Source organism: Monomorium pharaonis, chromosome 2 (genome assembly GCF_013373865.1).
Source record: "Monomorium pharaonis isolate MP-MQ-018 chromosome 2, ASM1337386v2, whole genome shotgun sequence".
NCBI classification, from domain to species: Eukaryota; Metazoa; Arthropoda; class Insecta; order Hymenoptera; family Formicidae; genus Monomorium; species Monomorium pharaonis.
This window is the reverse complement of record NC_050468.1, coordinates 24799914-24818875: the sequence shown is the minus strand read 5'-3', so window position 1 is coordinate 24818875 and position 18962 is coordinate 24799914. Positions and strand designations below refer to the sequence as shown.

Sequence of the window (18962 nt, the reverse complement as noted above, 5' to 3'; positions counted from 1 at the left end):
GCGCGCCGGTTGAGGATCACACTTGATGCATGTATAAACAACCTTCGTGTAAATGTTAAACGCTGCCTACGTGCAACAAACTACGCGGATTCATCGTGCGCGAGATAACATCAATCATCGCGTTGGATGTTCCACGAATTCACGTGCTTGCCGAAGAGATTCGCAATATTCAGGGTGTCACAAAAACATCCTGTATTAACTACATGATCTGAACAGACAACTTAAACGATGATTACTTTAAGTGTACATTAAACCTTACTTAAAATTGTAATACAAAATTTCTTTCTTTCATTAATTTTGATAAAATTTTCTTTGTTAACTTGACATTTGATTACAAAAATGTTTACACGAAAAAAAAAAAAAAGAGATTAAAATAATTTTTCTAATCACTTTTCCATTTAGTTCGAAAAAACTGATTCGTGAAATTATTGGGATTGAAGAATTATAAGACTATAGATACTGCATAAAGTTTTCATAACTTTCAGTAGATAACAACTGGAATGGTATAAAGCAAGTAGTAATTGAAATCGCACGTAATCAGATTCAGGTAACAATAGCGGTTGCCGAAAATTTTATTTGTATTTGTATTTGTGCGAGAAGAGTCCACGATGTACGGGAAAATCTCAGAAGTAACTTCAACTTCAAGCCGCGGAAAGTAGGTCGAATCTTCAAATAAGATTCTCCATTTACGAACCAGAAGGGGAGCGAACGTGCGATTCATCAACGGGAGCTCTTTATCCACTTTTACCGGCGCGATGAAATTAATCGGATTCCCTGGTGTGAATCGCTTTGATGGAGTGCACTTTTGCGTTCTATGAACTACGTGATTTGGTTAAATAGCGGACGGACAGACGGACGGACGGACGGACGGACGGACGGAGCGGGGATTATTATCATGCTTGAAGCGCTACGTGTCCTTTATTGCTCTTATTTCTTGCTACGCGTTGCACCCATCCGTAATGAGCCGGCAATTTTTCAGAGTCGAACGACCTTATGATCGCATACGCGTTACGTCAAATTAAAGAGCAACAGGTGTCTCTGCTGATCATCCGATGTACTCCGCGTTAAAATAGTAGCGGCGCGATATGACGGCGCCGGGATATATTCATTCCGACACGGGGAAAAAGTATGTCGGAATATTATCACGCGTAATTGGATCTTTAAGAGATCCGAAATATCGAACTGTAATCGAACATTTTAATTATCATACAAAAGGACAAGTGTCGATAAGTTAGAATATCTCTAATATTAAGATAGAACGTAATTAAAAATATCGTTTCTATTTAATTTATATTATATTTTTTACTTTTATTTATAATATTTATGTTTGAAAAACTATTGCAAATATAATCTCTCTCTCTCTCTCTCTCTCTCTCTCTCTCTCTCTCTCTGTTTCTATTTATAATTGAAAAACAATATTATATAACATCACAATTCATTGTATAATAAATTTATCAATTTGAAATAAGTATAGATGTGCACTTAAAATATTTTTATTTTATATAATCAGTATAAAGATATAGTTTGATTTTAATTTGATTGTAATTCTCCATTATTAGACTCCAGGAATAAACTAATTTCATCGAGGGTGTTTATTTCAAAGGGGGAACAAAACAAATTCATTACCCTATCTCAGGTCTATAAAAATCGTATACGTAGTGCGTAGGAACGTTCAATTACTTCGACCTCAACCATTCTTAGCAAGGACACTCACCGAGAGACGCAATACGTCACCGACAGAGAGTCGACCAACGTCACGGGGGCGCCTCGGGTGACGTCAGTGGCATGCTAAATGAGATTAGGCTTGCAAGGGTTTATTTGCGGCCCACGCATTTTACTTTCCCCGCGAGGGAAACATCACGCGGTATGCAGGATGTATCTACTTATGCGCGGCACCGGAGGCGCGCATCTTTCAAATGCACGCCGCTATCTTCGATCAAATTTATTTTACAGTGTAAAATAATTTCTTGTATCAATGATAAATATAAAATTTCATCTTTGATATAATAAAGGCATTGAATAGAGGCAAAAGTGAAATTGAACAAAGCATTGTAAAGATTTGTATTTAAGATAATTATTTTAGTATTTTATGGCGTGTGATTTAATGATTTATCGCGAATCTAAATGAGCAATTTAAGTAGTTCATTTTTATCAAGATACATTTGGGTAATCAAATTTTTTTTTTTGCTCATTTCTTTCTCATAATTTATACATTCCTTTGAGAGGAATCCTTACCGATAAATAAAAACTTGATAGCAATTTTTGCATGGTAAAACACTTCTAAGAAAAGCTAGATTAATGACATAAATTAATTTACTTTATTTGCATTTTGTCTCTCTTTTATTCTCACCCTTTTGATTTATTTTCCAATTCGTAAAAGTAGGTCACATTGACGCTACGATTTTCAAGATTAATCTGACAGAAAATAGATATGCAGTAAGCTACTTTAAAATAACGTTTATTTATCAAAGATTGAGAATGTTAAGATTGGCGCGCTCGCTGTGACGAATTGGACACTGTGTATACATATTTCTCACCGTATTCTCACCATACTCGTTTGGTGTGGGAAATACGAAGGTATCCACAGAAGCGGTATGTGAGACGAACAGAGATACGTGATGAGCAACGAAGAGAGCATAGAGAAAGGAATAACGATGCGATAGCTGGCGGAGGGTTGGCGAGAACTAGAGAAGAGCGCAAAAGCGAGAGGGGGAGAAAGAAAGAAAGAGAGAAAAATAAAGAAAGAAAATAAAAGTAGCAGAGATGGAAAAGGATATACGTGGCATAGGAAAGAGTTGGAGAACGACGAGAACTGTAAGAGAGGAGAATGAGAGGAAGGGATGAGAAAGAGCGAGAGAAAGCGATAGCAGGATGATACCTGGCGGAGGGAAAGGGACGAAGATTTCCTGGCGGCAAAGCGCTCTCGCGGTGCTGCAGGCGGTGGAGGCGGCGGAGGCGGCGGCGGCGACGGCGGCATAAATCGGCCGAAGGGAAAACTTTTTGGGCGCGGAGTTGCCGGTCGGCATGTCCGCGCGCGAACGCGCGTATGTGCACGTATATATACACATATGTGTATGTGGTTTTATCTGACGGTACTCGGGGATGTTGCGGGTTGATTTATCGCCTGTCGTTGCCATGGAAACCTCGGCGTGACCGGCTTGCGCGACACCCTCATATCCGAGTCGACTCTGGTTTGCTCTATTCCCCGCCGCGTCTCTCGCTCGCTTCTGCTTTCAACCCTCTCCTCTTTCCCCGCTATGTACGCATCACTCTATCTCTTACTCGTCTATCTCTTCCTCGCTCTCCTCCGTCCTCATCTCCTCACGCTCCTCTCGCTGGCTTCTCTCCTTCTCTCCTCGCCAGGCTTTATCCCCTCTCGCATCCTCCTCTCTCTCTCTCTCTCTCTCTCTTTCTTCACGGTACACGCGAACCATGTCTCCCTTCATCACATGCCACCCCGAACTCGAACCCTCTTTCTCCCTCTGTGCGCTCTCCGTACATCTTCTTGCCTCTCGAAACGAGTCTTTCTCTTCGAGTCTTTCGTTCTTTCATTCTTCCATAGAATCATTCCATCTCGTTTTCGCATTCTCTACGCTTCTCTTCTATCTCATTGTCCGGTCTCTCGTTCATTCTGTTCCTCCTCAATCGTATCGTCTCCCTTGCACCTCCCTTTAGACACCTTCTCTCTGTTCTCCGTACACCTCGCTCGTGCTCGTTTCCTCTCTCGGTCGTACTCCCCAGGACCCCTTCGCCTCTCGTCATTCGTCTCTCTCCATCCCTCTGAACTTCTCCTCGCCCATTCCCTCCTCCATTCCCCTCCCCATCCTCTCCCATCTCTCGGCAGGAACCAGTACTACCGCACACCCACGCCACCACCCCGTAACCTCCCCGATCGCCCTTTTCCACGTTCCTGACCGGGAATGCGCCCTCATCTCCCACTCTCTTAGTCTTTGTCTCCCTCTCACTTTCTCTCTACGTCTCTTTCTCTCCTTCGTTTCTCTCCATCGAGTCTCTCTTCATCTATTCGCTTACCCTTCCTAGCTTCCTTCCCTTCGCCCATTCTCATCTTCCCTTCGATATGCACCCTACGTCACTATCGTCCTCCGTCGCGAGGCCGAAACTCCCTGGAGGAACGTCAAGGAGCCGAGTGTCGGCGGAATCCTCCGCAAGGAACTGCACACCTCCGCAATCTTCCATCGGCGATGCCTTCAATCACATTGACGGCCTACACAATCTTTTTATTAAGTCTCGCGATTCGACATGATTCCGTCAGTGCAAATAATCAAGACAAGTCTTTCTATTCGCCCGTAACGTGTTAATTCGTAATGCGAGTTCTAAGTGAATGACATGATAGTGTTGTTTCGGCATTATGATGCTTACGAATGTTATTTTTGGGATATCTATTTCGACAGCGAGCAGATTAAATTACCACGTAGAAGCATCTTCAAAAATTAAACTGTCTTTAATTTCATATAAATAATGCCATTTTTACAATTCGTTCGGACATCGACATCCACTTTAAATTGATATTCACTATGTGCGCATATGCAATTCTTATTCCTTTTCTCTCGTTATTTCGCTGATTCGTTAGTGCTCTTCGTTAAAATAATTATATTATTTAATATTAATGACATCACTGGCTTAACATTTTATATTATATAATAACAAATATTTAATTAAGTATTAATAAATAAATTTTTCTTTTTTCTTTATTTTTCTAAAGTTAATATTTATTTTTTCATATATTTATATAAATTTCACTTTGGAACTAAATTGATGTATCGAGCTTGTTATCGACAGAGTCGATATACGACAGGTTGAAATAATTTTTTTCAATTATACTATAAATGCAATATTTAATAAGTACACTTGTAACTTGTAATAATAATATGTTCTCTTTTTATAACATAAATACAATGTAAATTTAAATCAGAAGAATAAAGCAATATCTCATTAACACAATTATAGTAACATTTTCTGTCTTGTAAAATAAAATAGAAAACTGCATTGATTAATATGTCTTGTTTGTTAAATATCATTATATTTTAAGTAAACTAATATAAAACATCATATTTCACAATGCATTATCGACTGTCGTTAATAATTTCTGAGCTTAATCCGATCAAATTGCGAAATCAAAAAGCATTCGAAACTTATAGAACGAGCAGATGTTCGGATTCGCGACTTTGCAGGTCGCATTTCCGGGCGCTATCGATCGCACGAACGACGAAAGATTCATCTTAGACGTCGAACGCGACGACTATCTGCGCATTATTCGCTTCCACGATTTTAGCGCGAGCGAGATGCCTGACTGACGGAGGGAATCGATTGGCATATGCAGGCCCAATTAGGGATGCAGCCGAGAATTACGAAAGTACCATCGTTGAATTACTTTCTTGAGAGACGAGTTTCATAACAAGAGACTCCAATTACTTTCACGAATAATTCCGGCTCGGTTAGAAGCGCCGGTCGACACATAAAAAATGTTTAGCCGGGCAATCGCGCAAATCTCCGTCACAGCAAGACGGCTTCCTGATTTTTTTTTTTTTTTTTTTTTTTTTTTTTCGAGGATAGTTCGAACACCGAAGCTAGCGCGAAATAACTGGAATTCCGTGATACGTAACGGTACCGATACTTTCGTTACTAGATTTATCGTGAAACGCGTTGAATTGTTTTAAACGAGGACTGCTAATCAGAATCTTATAATTTCAATGTCTTAAAAATTGAAATTCAACAGTTGTAGCAAGTATCGGAAATCCTAATTTAAACATCTCAGTTTTTGCACCCTATATTTAGTGAAGAGATTCGAAATTATCTTTTTTTTCTGATTAGAAGAAATAAAATACTGAAATTGAATTCATATTATCGTTTTGATTATCATTAAAAATACATTCTTTTAAAGTTTATAAATCCAATAATTATTATCGAGAAATGCAAACAACAAAAACTTATGAATATATAATATTGCAATAATTCGAAATTACTTGAAGGTGCTGCGTTCCTTGGAAATAAAATGGAAACTAATATCGAACGATTAGCCGATGGTAAAAGGTACAGTATGCGAGTGTTAAGTCCCTGCATTATCGGCGCCAGGATTAATACGTTTAAATTTGTTCTTTTATGCTGTGTCAAATTAGCAAGATAAATTCGGGATGCTTTTACGAGGCGTTATCCAGCGGATTGATTTCTTCTCCGCAATGATACGAGAATGCGTCGTATCGCGGAGCAGCCTTTTTATTCCCAGGCATTAACTAATTGAAACGGAGGACCGGTTGGAGGGAGGAGGAGAGAGAGGACGAGCGGTCGAAAAAGATGTGCACGAAGAGTAAAAGCACGGGCAAAAACGAACTGGCGACAAAAAACCTGGCTGCTCTGGATGGAGAGACCAGGGCGCCAGGAATATTCTCGAGCAGTCGTTGTCGGTCTCATTGTTATCGACCCGCTCTGGGTTCTCTGGCGTCATTGCTAACGTGATCACGTCGTAGCTATCACCTTCATACCGGGCAGCACCTTCCTACGGCCACACTGTGACGTGGTTTCGTACTTCGCGAAAGGTCACAGCAACCGAATATGTTCTGGACCAAGAAAAATGTTTGCTTTTAGAAAAAATTGTGGAAAAAAAATTTCCTCTAAATAAATTTATATATATAACGTAGCAATATATTAAATTTTTATTATAAAAAATGTCCCAGACGGCATATAACACTAAAAGGTGATAAAAAGTTATTTTTAAGTTATCTTTTTGTCAAAGCAAAAAGATGTCAGTAAGACATCTTTTCGGCAAGTCGAAAAAGACAACATAAAACGGTCATCTTTAATTTTCTCTCTTATCCATTCTCATTTATTTATTTCTCCTATATTTACATTTATTAGTCTTTATTTATTCTTATCTATTTACTTACTTTACATGTACTTTTCCCTTTTATTTTTATATTATTACTAGGGAATAATAATATCTTTAATGTTAATCGTATAATAAAGTTTTTTAAACCTTTTTAAAATACTTTTATTTAAATTTAAACATTTAAATGATAAAGATTATACATTTTAATTCGTATAAAATTTATATTTCTTATCGCTTAATTATAAGCGGAAAAATTCACACTTTACTACTACGAAGAACGGGTTGCATACAACTGGGTTACAAAGATAAATATAACATAAACCTATGCCTTTCTTGTGTTAATCTAACTAATCAGCGACGTGTTGGAACAATAAGAATAGTAGATAAAAATAGTTTTGACCTTCTTAATTTTTATAACGATATGCTTATCTGCATTCGTAGTCACGTGTTGTGACTTCTTACGACAGGATAAAGATCGCGAAAATATTATTACTAATATTTCATTGTTTTATTGTACAAATAGTATTGTGAATATTATTTATTGTATTGTGTATAGCTCATAAAACATAAAAGATATATTGTATGTAATTAAAAATATATTATAAAATATATATGTTTGTATCAGTAACTTTAATCCTCCATTAGATGCAATACAAATACTAACACGGGGTAATGCAATTGATCTGACAGATTAAATAGCTAAATCTTGATATTTCTTGTTTTTTATGAAGAAAAATTAATATTAAAAGATATTACAACAAATTTAATGGCAAATCGCTTATTTAAAAAATTATATGTAAGATTATACGTAAAAATCGAATTTAAAAAAGAGCACTTCATCTGATTAGTTGCGTCCGTCGAAGGATTAAAGCAAATATCACTAGATAAAATGCGTTCTCTATAATATAATTATAAATTATTTTTTAGATTCTTCATTAAAATATCAGATAAAATTTGAGCACTATTAAAAAATAATTTAACAATACTATTAATATATTCAATAAATTTATTATGACAAAATGTATTAAAATTTTATACATAATACAAATGTTTCTAAAATAAATTATTTGATGAAAACTATTGTTAATCATTTCTAATTCTATGATCTCCATATTTTTCATTTTTTATGTTTAAAAAGTTTGCTTACCATTCTTTTTAAATTAACTTTAGTTTATAGAAATTAAATTATACTAATTAAATTTTTTATCAAAACTCCAACGTTGTCATATTATAAAAGATTTGATTTTCTATCAGTTCTTTTCTCACTCAATTTCATGATATAAAGGTATACAAAAGATTTAAGATATTTAAAAGTAAAACATCCGTAAATGATAAAGCTTATTTGCTTGCATTGTATTGTCAGAATATCTAATATACAAGATAAGAAACATACGCAATCTGCAAAAAAAATCTGTAAAGTGAGTAATATGTAGGTACACGACTTCGTCACGTTCGTATTTTTAAGAACATACCTCTCTTGTCTATATAAATGAGCAAGAAAATTCAGTTAAGATTATAACGATTGCAAAGTGTGCATCAAAGTATACCTAATAATATTAAAAAAAAAACTTCAGTTACAGTATAAATAATACAGAAAATATAACGGAAAAATGTTATATCCAAGTATTTGGATTGGTCTGTTGATTTTATATGAGCCAATCTTGGCAGAAAGAAAGGTAATATTAACTTGGTAACATTTTTTAATTAATGCTTATTACATATGTAAAAACAAATCATAAACATGTGTTTGTTAATTATAATTTTTTAAGAATTATTTTACAATTCGTTTTTATTGTACTCTAAAGCTCTATTGTATTAATTAAAATAATAAAATTTAACTTTTTAACGGTAATAATTAATTATTCACAAAGTCAAGTCTAATTAAAAAATTAAAAGTCAATAATAAAGTTAAAAATTAATAACTTTTAACTTACCTTATTGTTAGTTAATTTTAAACGATTTAATTTCAACTACTTAATTATTTTTAAATACATGATCTTATTCATTTTTTTCTAAGTTTAAAATTTACGTATGTAAAAAAATTATGAAAAACATACATTTCTACGTAAAAAAATAATATTTCTTTGTTACTTTATATAAACTTAATTTACAAATAAAATATTATTACAAAATATTATAACCAAATTTATTTGAGGATCTATATTATAATTGTTTTGAGTAATCGAATTAAAAAAGTACGATTTCTAATTTAATAATGTTTTTCAAAATTAACTTTTAATTAAACTTAACTTAACTTAACGTAATTTTAAACTGATTTCTTGTTCATGTAACTTTAACTAAACACTTAATTTTATAACCCATTAATTTTAATTTAATTTAATTTAGTTTAAAAAGAATTTTAACTTATTCTACTCTAATTATTTATGACAGGCAATATTTTTATATTCTACTTTTTAACATAAACTTATATTAAACGATATTAAACATATTGTTGATAGATATATTCTTATAGTGTGTGTAATAAAGTATTCTCAAATATTTATGTAATTATGAAGCTAAGAAAATATGACCTATTCATAGCATAAACTTAATTTTGATGCGTATCTACATAATTACCAAATTATTTAAACAGTTTAGATATCTAATTAATTTATATATCTAAACTCAAATGTATAATTAAAAAATTTAAATAAAGTTGTAATGTACATATTAACTAATAAATTTTAATGTATAATTAATAACATTTTAAAATAATTCATGTGTCTAAAAAATATCTGATTATAAATTATAGAATGTTATTTTTTTTAAAATATATCGTTGTTTTTCAAAATTAAAATTGAGAGAGAAAGAGAGACAGAATAGAAAATATAATGATTGATAACTAATATACATATATATTATTTAGAATGTGCCGCATGATGGATTGCAACATTATATTTCACCCGTGACTGATCAGACTTTCCGAACCAAAAGATTTGGCTTCTCTTTTCTTGATGAGCTACGTCATAATATATGTCACTCATTTTGCACATCTGCATCTACTATGCCATATTTTATGAATCTCATATGTGCTATAAAATGTCCTGAATTATATTTACCACACGGTACGACAACACCGATGCCAACTCCAGGTATAAAAATAAATAAGTAATAAAAAAAAAGTTAACATTTTAATGATTAGTTAAGATGTACTATAACTATAATTACTTATTTTTCATCCATCTATCCATCCACCTTCACCACCACACAACACACACACATACACACACACACACACACACACACACACACACACACACACACACAATACATCCATTCCATCCATCCATCCATAATGAAAAAGGCCATGGGAACCCAAGAAGTTCGCTCGTGGTCGAGTGGTATTGTTGCCGCGATGCTGATTGGTTCTCTCGCTTGACTCACTTCGTGTTGCGAAAGTGTAGTTTGACAGTTCAGTTGCAGATGCAAGCGCACACGAAACGCGTGCTACGTGCTAATTTCTCCCTTTTTAAAAAAACGCATGTTATATCGATAATCCCAAATCTCAAAGTGATTGTTGTCTCTTTTCCGCGATGCTGATTGATGGTTCTTTCGCTGCACGTACTTCGCACGTGTTGCGAGAGTAGCTATCACTGCGATTAAATTTTGACAGCTGTCAAATTTGTATAGATGATTATCTGTACAATTATTGTTGTAATTTAGTTTTTAAAAGTAAAAAACTAATAAAATTTAAAAAGCATATAACTATTTTGACAGGTCCTACGAGTTTGCCTGAAAATTCTACAGGCACTATGGGTCCACCTGTAAGTCCTACAGGTCCGCCTTCAAGTCCTGCGGGTCCGCCTGCAGGTCCTGCGAGTCCGCCTGCAGGTCCTACGGGTCCGCCTGCAGGTCCTGCGGGTCCGCCTGCAGGTCCTGCGAGTCCGCCTGCAGGTCCTATGGGTCCGCCTGCAAGTCCTGCGGGTCCGCCTGCAGGTTCTACGGGTCCGTCTGCAGGTCCTGCGGATCCGTCTGCAGGTCCTGCGGGTCCGCCTGGAAATTCTACAATGGGTTAGTCTTGAGCTCCTGCAGCTTCGCTAGAAGGTCTTGCGGCTCCGTTTAAAGCTCCTGCGGTTTCGCCTGGAACTCCTGTGGTTCCATCTGGAACTCCTGCATCTATTAAGTAATACTATTTCTAATAACGTTATACCTATGCTAATACCCATTATGTCATAGATAACATAGAGTCGAAAATATTAATCCGAATGCAGACAAAATAAAGAAACCTTGTAAAGTAAAGAATTATCTGTCGCATCAAAATAAAAAGACAAATTATTAATGTAAATTAAAATAAATCCATAACATAAAAAGTATAATAGTGATACAAGATTGCTAAAAATAAACGTGCAATAAAGTGTAATTTAAAAAGTTATTTTATTTTTCCCCCCAAAAATAATATATTAAAATAATTTGATAAAGCTAAATGTATTTAATTTGTTAAAACATTGTCATCTACAAGCGGTAGATGATGCGTTATAAAATTATATTTAATTGTGATAGAATTATCTTATTAACATAAAATTAATAGAACTTGTGATTAATAATTAGATAACAAATAATATAAAAAGTCAATAAATTTTATAAGTCTGTGCTTGTGCTTCATACTATAATAAATATCTATATTCTGTAAATGTTGCATTACAAAAAAGATTTTTTTTTTGTATAGGATCTCTGTTATAGAACGTTGAAACCGATACTTATTTGCAATATTGTCAATATTTTTCTTGTTATAATATTTATCTTTTCACACATGTTTAATAAAAATATATATCTTAATATATATTAAATATATATCTAAATATATGTTACCTTTAAAATTATATATAAATTTAGCTTCTATAAATTAAAAATTTTAATTAAAATCATTATTTAACAAATAGAAAAATTTAACTATAAAATAAAGTAAAATAATATTTTCTTACGTGTATATGTATACATATATATTGTATGTGTCACCTTTTTATTTTTTTTTTATTCTTTATTTCTCATACTTCAGTTTCTATATATATATATTATATATATAGATAAAATTTAATGTAATAAATTTCTTTTTAAATGTTACAAATATTTTTAATATATCGTAATATTTATTTTAATATATATCTGTTTGCGAAAATTGCATCTTTTTTAGATTTAATAAAAAATATTATATTAGTATAATAGATTTTATAAATTATATATATATATACATATATACACACGTATAACTATTTATTTTCTTTTACAAATTAAATTTTTACCAAGGTTTAGAAATAACTCGTTATACTTATAACAAAGTATACGAAATATCGTAAATTACATAACCTTACATATTTATTCCATAACTGCCTTCTCTCCTCTAGTTTATAAATAAAATAATTTGTAAATAATTAGTTTAGTAATAATTAGAGTGTAAGATTCTAAGTATTTAAAAGAGCAATACATAAACATTATAAAAATTTAATAAAAAAATAACTAAATAAAAACGACTCATTACTTTTTGAAAAACTGTAAGTGCAATAAGTTATTCTTTTAAGAGAGGAAAACTTTAAATACAACTTGTTATTTCTATAAAATAACTTTTTCAATCCTGATTCTTATGCATGTAGACTAAATTTATTCATAAATTAAAAATTACTTAACATTTTTATACTAATGCACACTGAAATGAAACACATGCATCGACAGAAAAGGAAGAGCGAAACCTATTAATATAGAAAATAAGACCTTGCTTTCGGTGTGAAAGTAATGTCGGACTGCCTATTACGGGAAGCTTACGTCCTCTCACTTTCTGCGTGCACACGCAATGAATTGTTGACGAATTATAACAAATAAAATTTAACATAAAAGTAAGTAAAGGTAAGCCATAAAAACAAATCATAGAAACACGCAACAATTGCAACAATAATTGCAACAATAATTATATACATAACCATCCATACAAATTTGAAAGCTGTTGAAATTTAATCGCAATAATAGTTACTCTCGCAACACGAAGTAAGCGCACCAAAAGAATCAATCAGCATTGCGGAAAACTGTTAACAATAAAATTGCTTACCCGGCTTTTTTAAAAAATAATATATATTTTTTAAGAATAAATTGCAACGATAATTGTATAGATAAACATCTAAACAAATTTGACAGCTGTCAAAATTCAATCGCAATGATAGTCACTCTCGCAACATGAAGTAAGCGCAGCAAGAGAATCAATTAACATTGCGGAAAACTGTCAACAATAAAATTGTTTACACGGCTTTTTTAAAAAAGGAGATAATATGTTTATGTAAGTATATAAATAGTTATATAAATAGTCTTTTTTTTCTTAAATGTTATTAAATCTAAAATCTAGTTAAATGTAAACGATTTTAAAAAATTGTTACAGACACCAAAATGCACTAAACTTTGAAATTAATCAATTTTATTTCAAAGTGCGAGTCACCTCTAAAAATGAACATGGAGAGCATTAATATGTGGACCAACAAGGTACCAGGATACAATAATGTATAATAGAATGCAGACCAGTCTCGACTAATGTGAATCACGACAGTTGGCATGTGAACGAATATAAGTACTAGGATACAAGACAATGGTAATGTTCTTCTGATGTGGAGCAGGATATTGTCAGACGAATAAGATATTATAGAGGATACGATTATCGCATATATTAATAATAATAAAGTTGCTTCTGTACAGTTGATGACAGATTTTTACATCTATCATGGCTTATCATATTTTATAATCGGTGCTAATCTTATTGTTGATTTTATTTCTCACATATAAAATCAAATTCTTATTATGAGAGTATTCTTTGAAATAAACAGGATTAAGCAAGATTTTGGCCAACAAATCGTAACAATAAAAGAAATCTTTCCTTCCATTCTTTTCAATAACATTTGCAAATTTTGCACAAGCATAAAATTACATAATACATATACTACTGAACTGAAATACTGTACTGATTATTGTGTCAATACTGTACTAATTATTACGTTATTATATTTTATTACAAGTTACTTTTCTTAATTTCTTGTTTTTGACTTCGAACATAATAATCAAACTTTTTAAAATAAAAGCAGTCTCAAAATTCAAGATTTAATTTTAATTTTATTAGCAAAAATTTTACCGGTTAATAAGTATATCCAATTATATCATTTAATTTAATTTAATTTAGCTTTTTATTTTTGATATAATTATTGCTTCTATACAAATTTGATTCCCAATTTTAATTATCAACAACATCAAGTAAAACAGTTATAGAAGATGCACACGTATTATGTTGAAGCAAGATTTATAGCTCGTACGTATCAGTTTAGTCAATCAAAGTTTAACTATTCAGGTTGAATAAAAACTAGGTCAGAATACGCAAGAGCATGTGGACCAAATATCTCGTTTGCCCTATCTGGTTCGCGCTCGTTCTCCGCGCGCATCTAGCATCTCAGAATCATTGATCACAGTTTGCAACACATTTTAGAGATTCATTTGAGACAAGCGATTCAGTGAGATTCTTATCGATCAACAAGCGGATAAGCATATATTTTGTTTCTTCTTATCCGACAGAGAATGTGCGAGAGAAAGCTTCAATGAGGAATCGCATGTGAAAGTGTTCGCGGTACGATCTGAAGGTATCGGCTGACTCTGCAAGATTTTGTGAACGTGTTACACAATGCGAATTAATATAGTTGAAGTGCACGTGAAATAACCGTCGCATTTTTTTCGTTTGACAGAGAGAGAGAGAGAGAGAGAGAATTTCTTAAAAACTTCGTTACGTTAGTTGATCATATTTAATATTTTAAAAAATCATAAATTATAAGAAATTAAAATTATAACTATAACAGCATTTAAAAGCCATTGTTATAATATTATAATTGTAGTACAACTTCAATTTTTGCTTAGAAGTGAAAGATTTTCAAATTAAAAAATAAGAATTAAGAATATCTAAAATGTATATTTGCAAAATCTTAATTTAAAAAACTTAAATAAGAGTACATCTAATATAACAAAAATATTTAAATACACTTTTTAAATATTCTAAAATAAGCATAGTTACTTCCTGTTATATCCACTCATCTGTATTTAACATTCGTATTTTACTTTAATAGAAATTTGCTCAATATTATCAAAACTCATATTTCTTATTAAAATTTTTTATTAAAAAATTTAAAATTTTAATTGAATTTAAATAAAAAATTATGTATTTCTTAAATAAAGCATTGTGCTAAACAATATTCAAAATGAGTTAAATTTAAAGAACTAGTCAACATAAAACTGCTCAAAAATTAACGATCTATTAGTAATAATAATAATTAGAGCATGCTTCAACTGTAAGAGCGAGACAGACAAGAGGGAAGAAGAATCAGTTCGCTCCGGTCTAAACTAGATTAATTCGCGTGTCTACGACCTCCACACGGACACACGCACAGCTCTATTCACCTGCACCTGGATGTTATGGAAAACACGATTCACTCGTGGAAGCGGGATCGCGCATAGGTAACATCGAGATGCAAGATTGCGCAGAGCGCGTGCGACGATGTACGGAGCGAAAGTCGATCCTTGCACGCGAGTCAGAATACTGTTCTCGACGCGGCTCGATCAGGGTCGGTCAGTCGGCATGCTTGTCGATCGATAAGACTGTGATCGGATTAGATCACGCGCAATTAATGAGAACGGACACCACGAAACGAACCACGTTCTTTGCAATAACGAAGAATGCCGTAGGATTATACGAATGCGTGTGCAATTCGTCGTTTTCGTGATAAAATTCATTGTCGAGAAACATTTAAAACTACGTTGCAAGATAAGTAGATTGGTCTACAAGTGTTTATTCTGCAATATAAAGATTAATTGTGCTACGTAATTAATCAATTACGCAGTAGTCAGCTGTGATCCAGTTTTAGTCTTAAAAAGGAGACAAACATTTCATGTTGCTCTGTGTGTTGAGTAATACAATTATGGTTTACATGCGCGCGACATTATACTTTAAAAACACGCAATCATGATAATTACATTCTCCGTTCTCACGAAACTGATCCTCGAAATTCTATTTTAATCATGTTCAGTAATCGTAATAAGAATAGCGCGTGTAACATATACATAAATAAAATCTCACGCAAATTTTTTAATTCACTGATTCCTAAGAAAGAGAAAACGAATATATCGCAAGGAAACTCGATCGCGATTTGATTTCGATCCATAAATTGATACCGGAGGATGCCAGACATTTCTTCCTGTATGTATTTTAGTTCCCATGGCTGCTGCGAGAGAAACGTTGGGAAATAATTAATATAGTAGCGGTAAGACGAGCGTATCGGATTAGATCGTGTAGAATTAACGGGAGCGGCATAACTTGCCGTTCGCCCGCGTACGAAAAAGAGAGCAATGAGAAAATTCGAAGAACATTTCGTCCAATCTCCAACTGCCCTCTCCGTTTGCTTTCTTCCGTCGCGAGTAATACCTCGATTAATTGTTATTTTATGTCTAATTAAAATCAATTTTTTTTTATCCAATAAAGGACTTGTAGTTAACGTGCCAATCGAGACTTCTAATTTCCAGTTAATCCCAATAGTAGCTTTGATTTGATTTCCCTTCATCGCGCACGGAATGCGAAGAAACATTCCGTACGGTGGCATTCGCAGCTCATACATAATATTACGTAATATGGTGCTATGTGACTGTCTAATAATACGTGCCCTAGTCACACGTCTTGTAAATATATGTTACATAAAGTCGATTTCGCGAACGAATCATGGGAATTAAAACAATTTATATAGTTTAATAATTTTCTTAAGCATGTGCTGCGATACTGACATATAAATTAATTAGAAAGCAAGGAAGACGTGAAAGGAAAATATTTATAAATTTTTAGACTGTTTTTAAAACAGACATTAACAGACTTTGAATAGATCAATTACCTATCTTTCTCTTAAAGAAAAAGAGTACAAACTGTATTTATCGAGAGTAAAATCAGTGAAAGTAAAATATTTCCGTATTAGTTTCTTTATTTTTACGAACCTAATGATAGATCGTAATAGTACAATAGATATTGTATTGCTTTTTTCATATGGTATAAGCTGAAATGAGAGGGTTAAATTCGCGCAATCGCCTTTTTCTCGCATTGTGCCTTCCTTTGCGTTTCACCGTGAACCGTTTCACTTTCTGCGTCTGCATACTTTCGTTTATCTGTGGCTTTTGTTCCTATTTGCATACGTTAGAATAAGTTATTGCTCTCGTATACGCAAGAGAGTAGACGCTGTAGGCGGCATTCCACTTTTCCAAGCATCGTTGCATTATGCTCTCCGCCTTGCGTGAGATTTACATAACTGTAATAAATGCACTGCTGTCTCTAGAAAGGGTTAATGTATTTAATTATCTAACATCACGGATTGCGTTTGAGAATGCGTAACTAAGATGGACTTTCAGAGGCTCTTTGCTTCGACGTTTCTTATTCGAGAAACTCGCGAGTGGTAATTGCATTGAATTTGCATTGTTACATCTTTAATTTTTCGATAACAGTTAAGCATAAGCCTCTGTAATATAATAAATTAAAAGGCTTGATTAAGTAGTTAAACAATTTTCTTTAATAAAAATAATTTGTTAATACTAAAAAGTTTTAATAATAATTTTAATAAGATATTAATAAAAGTAAGAATTAAGATTATTAAGAATAAAAATAAAAATTAATAATATCTAAGTATTATTAAGGACAGAAAGTATTAAGAATAATATTATTAAAAATAATAAAAGAATTATATTTTTTACAATAAAAATATTAACTAAATTTTTTATTAAATGTATTTCAATATTATGATAGTATTACCGAAGTTTATCACCTGTTTACCATCAAAGAGAAAGAACTAAGGTCTTACATTAACCTGTAACTTTCATATGTGAAACCACGTGTAGTTTATTTATCGACATATATTTTGCTGACATATTTAATAAATATTTTTCATAAGTAGAGAGATGTAAAAAATGGCGACAATAAGATGTTAAATTAACTTTGCGGTTGGAGCCTTGCTTCCATTCCTTTCGTGACCGAAGAAATTTATAAGGAGGTATCCTTTTTATTCCGGTGATAATTATTACTTTCTTCATAGTTATTTCACTAAGACGAAGATTGTGTATCTTCTAAAGAGATCATAGTCACAATTATGTAAAAAGTAAAAATACTATTAAGAACAAAAAAATATTAATCTCTTTATTAAGAATATATCTTCTAAAAATTATACCATATATTTTTTATTGCCGTATTCACCGTATTGCAATAGTATGCTTGATAATGTGCTAAATAACGTGCGTTTTATAACGGCCATTAAAGTGTTCGGTAATAAATTAAAAGCCGCAAAAAGAGATGCCGTAAGATCATAGCGCATAACATCGTAAGATCCTAACGATTTGCAATCATGATTGCGTCTGAATTTGCAATGATCCGACTTTAAGGAGGAGAAACACACAGAATCTGGAGTCACGAAAATAAGGCAAGAGGTCTCGTGGAAGGAGAGAATCATTATTTGAGTCGCAATCGCGGGGAATTTCGCCAAGGTTTTCACCCTCTCCGTACTTACTCCGCCCTCGGGTACGCATGTTTCTTCTTCTCCACGACAACGTGGTTCCCCGTGGGCCATTCAAAACACGCAGGTGATCAAATTTCGATGTTGTAATGATGCGATTTTGCAACAAGTAAGGTGTATTTCATGTGAAAATAGCGTTCGCATATTATATGACAGATTGACTTTTCTACAACGACTGACACATTTAAATGAAAGTATTCTAAATTAGGATTTTTGTCATTAACTTAAATTTGATAAATCTAAAGTAATTTGTAACACGCAGAAGTAACTTACAATTTAAAAAGAATATTTAAGAAGAAACATATGTCATTATAAAAATTATAAATTTATATTTCTCTAAAAGTCGTAAAAAATTGCTTATAATAAAAAAAACAAAGGAATCTTAAAAAAATAATTTAATAGTAATAATTTAATAATAATTTTATTTGTAAGAATCGAATGTTGTAAAAAATATTCAAATATTTGAGTGGACTTGCATTTTTTAATTAAGTTAAAACAATTTTGCATGCACAAATCATATTATACGATGTTTTATAATTTTTTTTATTCTTAGAAATATGAACTGTGCTAAG

General features: G+C 32.5%; 1 protein-coding gene across 1 annotated transcript; it reads left to right on the top strand.

Annotated features, from left to right (window-relative positions):
* Nucleotides 1-1475: 1475 nt before the first annotated feature.
* LOC118644452 lies at nt 1476-9962 on the top strand. Its single transcript, XM_036283041.1, has 2 exons — nt 1476-8535; nt 9711-9962. Exons 1-2 carry the CDS (start codon nt 8455-8457, stop codon nt 9954-9956), a joined length of 327 nt encoding a protein of 108 aa, XP_036138934.1. The 5' UTR covers nt 1476-8454; the 3' UTR covers nt 9957-9962.
* The last annotated feature ends 9000 nt before the right edge of the window (nt 9963-18962 follow it).

What these genes read in the sequence shown, in the direction of transcription:
- LOC118644452 (XM_036283041.1), top strand. Translation starts at nt 8,455, where the DNA reads ATGTTATATCCAAGTATTTGGATTGGTCTGTTGATTTTATATGAGCCA. An exon ending in GAAAGGTAATATTAACTTGG is followed by an intron (nt 8,536 to 9,710) that starts TAACATTTTTTA and finishes TATATTATTTAG; the next exon opens with AATGTGCCGCATGATGGATT.